Genomic DNA, 5733 nt, shown 5'->3' on the forward strand with positions numbered 1-5733 from the left:
GGTTTGCGGGGGGGCGGTGGGGGGTTGCCGGGGCGAAGGCTGAGGCCGCTGCACCCAGGCCTGACTGCGGCCTGCACCCTCCGCCCGCCCCCTCGCCGCCCCCACAGCCCTGCAGGCGGCGGAGAGGAGTGAATGCGGGGGCTGTGTGTGCCTGGCTGGGGGAGAGTATCCCCCCCAGGGCCCCCCCGCAGCCGAGCGGATTCCCCCGCGGTGTATCCCTGTTGGCGGCTGTCATCCGTCCTTCCCGGGATGAGAGGGGTTTAGGGGCGCGCTGGCAGCGGCTGCTGTTTCCAGTGGGCACCGATAGCCTGACGGGTTTGTAGCTGGGGCTGGTCGTCTCTGCTGCATCTCACGGTTCGGTCTCAGCGATGGTGGTGCCCAGGGACAGGGCAAGAGGAAATGGTCACCAACTTGAATAGAAGAAGTTCCACTTAAAGAGGAGGAGGAACTTCTTTTCCTGTGAGGGTGGCAGAGCCCTGGCAGAGGCTGCCCAGGGAGGTGGTGGAGTCTCCTTCTCTGGAGACATTCAAACCCCGCCTGGACACATTCCTGTGCAACCTGCTCTGGGTGGACCTGCTCTGGCAGGGGGTTGGACTAGATGATCTCCAGAGGTCCCTTCCAACCCCAGATCGTTCTGTGATTCTGTGATGCTTCATCCCTGAGCAGCCCCTTGGTTCACAAGTGGTCAAAGGCTTCGCAGGCAGCCCAGGGCAGGGCATGATGGGGCTTTGCTGTGTGGTTTCCTCTATCTTTGCCGTGCAGGGACACGTGGAGCTTGACAGCAAAGAGAAAAAGGAGAAGTGATACTCCGGAGCTCTTTGCAAAGCTTTCCCTGCTGGCCCTGGGGACGCTGATGCATCTGGGGTGCTGTGGCACCTGCATAACCTCAGAGGGAGCATCGTCGCGAGCACTGACCACGCGCTGCTCCTCTTCCTGACCAGGCTTGGAACCTGCCTCAGCGCCCAGTGACACCCATGGGGCGGCATCTGGATAACTGGACCCAGCAGTGAGGGCTACTGGCGTGTGTGGGGACGCTGCAGCAGGTGTGGTGTGTGGAGAGGGACGTCCTGGAGGCCCAAGTCCAAAGGGACTGTGCAGGAAGGAGCACCTAAGAAATGGCTGTGGGACACCTCCAGCCCTCGGTCCCAGCAGAGAAAGGAGAGCGCAGGAGGTGCGCAGGGGGCATCTTGGCACAGGCAGGGGAGGGAGAGGACCCCAAATTCTCCATGAGGAGGGAGGGGATCCCAAATTATCTGCAGGGAGGGAGGGGACCCCGAATTATCCACGGGGAGGGAGGGGACCCCGAATTACCTATGGGGAAGGAGGGGATCCCGAATTATTCAGGGTGAAGGAGGGGACCCCGAATTACCCAGGGGGAAGGAGGGGACCCCAGATTATCCAGGGGGAGGGAGAGGACCCCAAATTCTCCATGAGGAGGGAGGGGATCCCAAATTATCTGCAGGGAGGGAGGGGACCCCGAATTATCCACGGGGAGGGAGGGGACCCCGAATTACCTATGGGGAAGGAGGGGATCCCGAATTATTCAGGGTGAAGGAGGGGACCCCGAATTACCCAGGGGGAAGGAGGGGACCCCAGATTATCCAGGGGGAGGGAGAGGACCCCAAATTCTCCATGAGGAGGGAGGGGATCCCAAATTATCTGCAGGGAGGGAGGGGACCCCGAATTATCCACGGGGAGGGAGGGGACCCCGAATTACCTATGGGGAAGGAGGGGATCCCGAATTATTCAGGGTGAAGGAGGGGACCCCGAATTACCCAGGGGGAAGGAGGGGACCCCAGATTATCCAGGGGGAGGGAGAGGACCCCAAATTCTCCATGAGGAGGGAGGGGATCCCAAATTATCTGCAGGGAGGGAGGGGACCCCGAATTATCCACGGGGAGGGAGGGGACCCCGAATTACCTATGGGGAAGGAGGGGATCCCGAATTATTCAGGGTGAAGGAGGGGACCCCGAATTACCCAGGGGGAAGGAGGGGACCCCAGATTATCCAGGGGGAGGGAGAGGACCCCAAATTCTCCATGAGGAGGGAGGGGATCCCAAATTATCTGCAGGGAGGGAGGGGACCCCGAATTATCCACGGGGAGGGAGGGGACCCCGAATTACCTATGGGGAAGGAGGGGATCCCGAATTATTCAGGGTGAAGGAGGGGACCCCGAATTACCCAGGGGGAAGGAGGGGACCCCAGATTATCCAGGGGGAGGGAGAGGACCCCAAATTCTCCATGAGGAGGGAGGGGATCCCAAATTATCTGCAGGGAGGGAGGGGACCCCGAATTATCCACGGGGAGGGAGGGGACCCCGAATTACCTATGGGGAAGGAGGGGATCCCGAATTATTCAGGGTGAAGGAGGGGACCCCGAATTACCCAGGGGGAAGGAGGGGACCCCAGATTATCCAGGGGGAGGGAGAGGACCCCAAATTCTCCATGAGGAGGGAGGGGATCCCAAATTATCTGCAGGGAGGGAGGGGACCCCGAATTATCCACGGGGAGGGAGGGGACCCCGAATTACCTATGGGGAAGGAGGGGATCCCGAATTATTCAGGGTGAAGGAGGGGACCCCGAATTACCCAGGGGGAAGGAGGGGACCCCAGATTATCCAGGGGGAGGGAGAGGACCCCAAATTCTCCATGAGGAGGGAGGGGATCCCAAATTATCTGCAGGGAGGGAGGGGACCCCGAATTATCCACGGGGAGGGAGGGGACCCCGAATTACCTATGGGGAAGGAGGGGATCCCGAATTATTCAGGGTGAAGGAGGGGACCCCGAATTACCCAGGGGGAAGGAGGGGACCCCAGATTATCCAGGGGGAGGGAGAGGACCCCAAATTCTCCATGAGGAGGGAGGGGATCCCAAATTATCTGCAGGGAGGGAGGGGACCCCGAATTATCCACGGGGAGGGAGGGGACCCCGAATTACCTATGGGGAAGGAGGGGATCCCGAATTATTCAGGGTGAAGTCCAAAGGGACTGTGCAGGAAGGAGCACCTAAGAAATGGCTGTGGGACACCTCCAGCCCTCGGTCCCAGCAGAGAAAGGAGAGCGCAGGAGGTGCGCAGGGGGCATCTTGGCACAGGCAGGCCAGCCCTGGAGACGCCACCTCCCTCTCTTCCTGCCTGTGGCACATCATCTTCTCCACTCACCTGGGAGAAGAAGCAGTGGCTCGTCGCTGTCGGACACTTCCTGCTGGGCTCGGTCCTTCTCTCAAAGCCAAACTTGAAGAAGAGGTGGCTCCTGGCAAACAGGAGCACAGGACAAAGCTTTCTGCAGCCTCCCGGGACCCCCAGCTTCGGGGGAGGAAGGGCCACACCGTGCCTGGCTTCCATCCCTCTGCACTTCCACGTGTAAACCCCTGGAATATTTCTCTTCTGCTCTCTGTTTCCCTAGTTCTGTCGGACTCTTTGTTACGGAAGAAGAAATAAAAGTTTTTGTTTCCTTTTTTTTTTTTAAAAAAAAAAGAAAAATAATAATTAGTTTTATAAAAGAAAACACGTGCTTTGTCATAAAGCTGCTGGTGCTGGTTTTGCCCCAAGTGTGGTGTTGCTGGAGGTGACAGCCCCTCCTGCGGTGGTGGTGACACAGCCTGTAGCCAGCGTCTTGTCCCGCCACATGGTCCCCTGAGCCCCACCAGCTGCTCGGTGTGTCCCCAGGATGGGCTGTGCTGGTGTGGTGAGGAGGAGGAGGAGCTCCCACCCTCTTCCAGGAGGAAGGGAGCAGCTTGTGGCGGGGGAGGCAGAGGCTGTGGGGGCTGTTGGGGCAACCTGGGGGCAGAACTCCTGCCGCCTGTCCTCCCGGCTGTGCCGCAGTGGACGCCCTTACAGTGGAGCACTGATTTGGGGGGTTCCTGCTTCAAGGTGGAATCAGCTGAGCCCTTCCCACTTGTCTCTTTGAATGGTCGAGGCCTCTTGTTTTCCGCTCACGGCGGCTCTAGTTCTGCCCGGCTCCTGGAGCTTGTTCCTGCTGCTGTTTTCCTGCAAAACCCCCTCAAACCCACCTGTGCTTTCCTCCCCCGCAGTGTGCAAGTACGTGGCGGTGGAGCTGAAATCGGCTTTCGAGGAGACCGGCAAGACCAAGGAGGTGATCGACACCAAGTATGGCTTCCTGGACGGGAAAGGCTCCGCCGTCAAGTACACACAGTCGTAAGTGAGAGCGGGACGGGTGGTCTCCTGCTGCCGGGGGGGGCAGGCAGAGCCTCTGAGAGAACTTAAACCACTCCAGGGCTGGTGGGGTGGGCAGGCAGAGCCTCTGAGAGAACTTAAACCACACCAGGGCTGGTGGGGTGGGCAGGCAGAGCCTCTGAGAGAACTTAAACCACACCAGGGCAGCTTGGGGGGTGCCCGTTCTCGCTTGGGGAGCCACAGAGAGCTCCCCCACCCCACCAGCTGGGCTCCCCCGTGCCCCTGTTCTTGGAGGGGAGGGGGACACGGCACCGAGCCTGAGCCCTCCCTCCTCTCCTCCACGCAGGGATATCCGGTTAATCGAGGTGACGGAGAACATCTGCAAGCGGCTGTTGGATTACAACCTGCACAAGGAGAGGAGCGGCAGTAACAGGTTTGCAAAGGTGAGGGCTGTCCTCCAGTCCCCCCCCTCCTTCTCTCTGCACCATCGGGGTGCCACTGGGGGCAGGGGGGGGTGTTCATCCTTCCCCACCCCCTGGATCCCCTGCCCCCCAAGCCAGGTCTGGGGTGCTCTCCTTGTTGTGGGGAGGGGATAGGCAGACCCCTGCCCTCACGGAGGGGTCCAGGGGCTGTCACGCCTGACCCCACGTCTTCCTGTTGTTTTTGGGGGCGGGTTCGTAGAGGGGAACTCGCTGCCATTTGAACCCCCCCGCCTCCCGGTAGCGCTGATGCCCCGGGGACCCTGATTTTGGGTGGCTTGTGTCCCTGGGGAGGGGGTCGTGGTGGGAGGGGAGGAGCTGGGAGGCCGGCGGGAGGAGCACAGCTTCACCGAGCCCCGTTGCTCTCCCAGGGGATGTCGGAGACCTTCGAGACCCTGCACAACCTGGTGCACAAGGGCGTCAAGGTGGTGATGGACATCCCCTACGAGCTGTGGAACGAGACCTCTGCTGAGGTGGCTGACCTCAAAAAGCAGGTACCACACCCGGGGAAAGGGGGGAATTGGCATTTGGTGGGCACCGTGGCCTTGTAGGGTGGGTGGAGGGGTCTGGGGGGTGTGCTGCTGGTAAGAGGGGTGTCCCAGTTGGTCGTGTGGTTGGACGATGTCTCTCCCTCCCTCGTTAGTGCGACGTGCTGGTGGAGGAGTACGAAGACGTGATCGAGGACTGGTACAGGCACCACCAGACAGAGGACCTCTCCCAGTTCCTCTGCGCCAACCACGTGCTAAAAGGGAAGGACACAAGTAAGTCCTGTCCGCTGTTAAGCCCAGGGGTGGGCCGTGCCGGGGAGCCCCGCCGGGGGTACGGGGAGCCCCCCCTTTCTACCCTTCTCCTCCCCAGGCTGCCTGGCAGAGAAGTGGACCGGCAAGAAGGGTGACTTGGCAAGCGCCGGGGAGAAGCAGAGCAAGAAAAAGAGCGGGAAGAAGAAGAAGAAGAAGAAGGAGGAGGAGGAGGAGGAGGAGGTGGGTGAGGGAGCTGGCAGCCTCCCGGCGGCTCCCCCGGAGGAGAGCGGGGTGCAGGAGGAGGTTCCCCTCACCCACAGCCCTCCCGATGAGCTGTAGCCCCCCCCCGCAAGCCCCCCCTCTCCCCCCGGCGCTACCGAA

General features: G+C 61.0%; 1 protein-coding gene across 1 annotated transcript; it reads left to right on the forward strand.

Annotated features, from left to right (window-relative positions):
* The first annotated feature begins 3791 nt into the window (after positions 1–3791).
* Positions 3792–5727, forward strand: CNPY3 (canopy FGF signaling regulator 3). The gene is made up of 5 exons (XM_014962394.1): positions 3792–4154; positions 4480–4576; positions 4984–5106; positions 5256–5373; positions 5471–5727. Exons 1-5 carry the CDS (start codon positions 3907–3909, stop codon positions 5689–5691), a joined length of 807 nt encoding a protein of 268 aa, XP_014817880.1. The 5' UTR covers positions 3792–3906; the 3' UTR covers positions 5692–5727.
* Positions 5728–5733: the final 6 nt, after the last annotated feature.

Source organism: Calidris pugnax, unplaced genomic scaffold, assembly GCF_001431845.1.
Source record: "Calidris pugnax isolate Ruff unplaced genomic scaffold, ASM143184v1 scaffold147, whole genome shotgun sequence".
Taxonomy (NCBI): Eukaryota; Metazoa; Chordata; class Aves; order Charadriiformes; family Scolopacidae; genus Calidris; species Calidris pugnax.

What these genes read in the sequence shown, in the direction of transcription:
- CNPY3 (XM_014962394.1), top strand. Translation starts at nt 3,907, where the DNA reads ATGGTCGAGGCCTCTTGTTTTCCGCTCACGGCGGCTCTAGTTCTGCCC. An exon ending in GCCGTCAAGTACACACAGTC is followed by an intron (nt 4,155 to 4,479) that starts GTAAGTGAGAGC and finishes TCCTCCACGCAG; the next exon opens with GGATATCCGGTTAATCGAGG. An exon ending in TGGCTGACCTCAAAAAGCAG is followed by an intron (nt 5,107 to 5,255) that starts GTACCACACCCG and finishes CTCCCTCGTTAG; the next exon opens with TGCGACGTGCTGGTGGAGGA.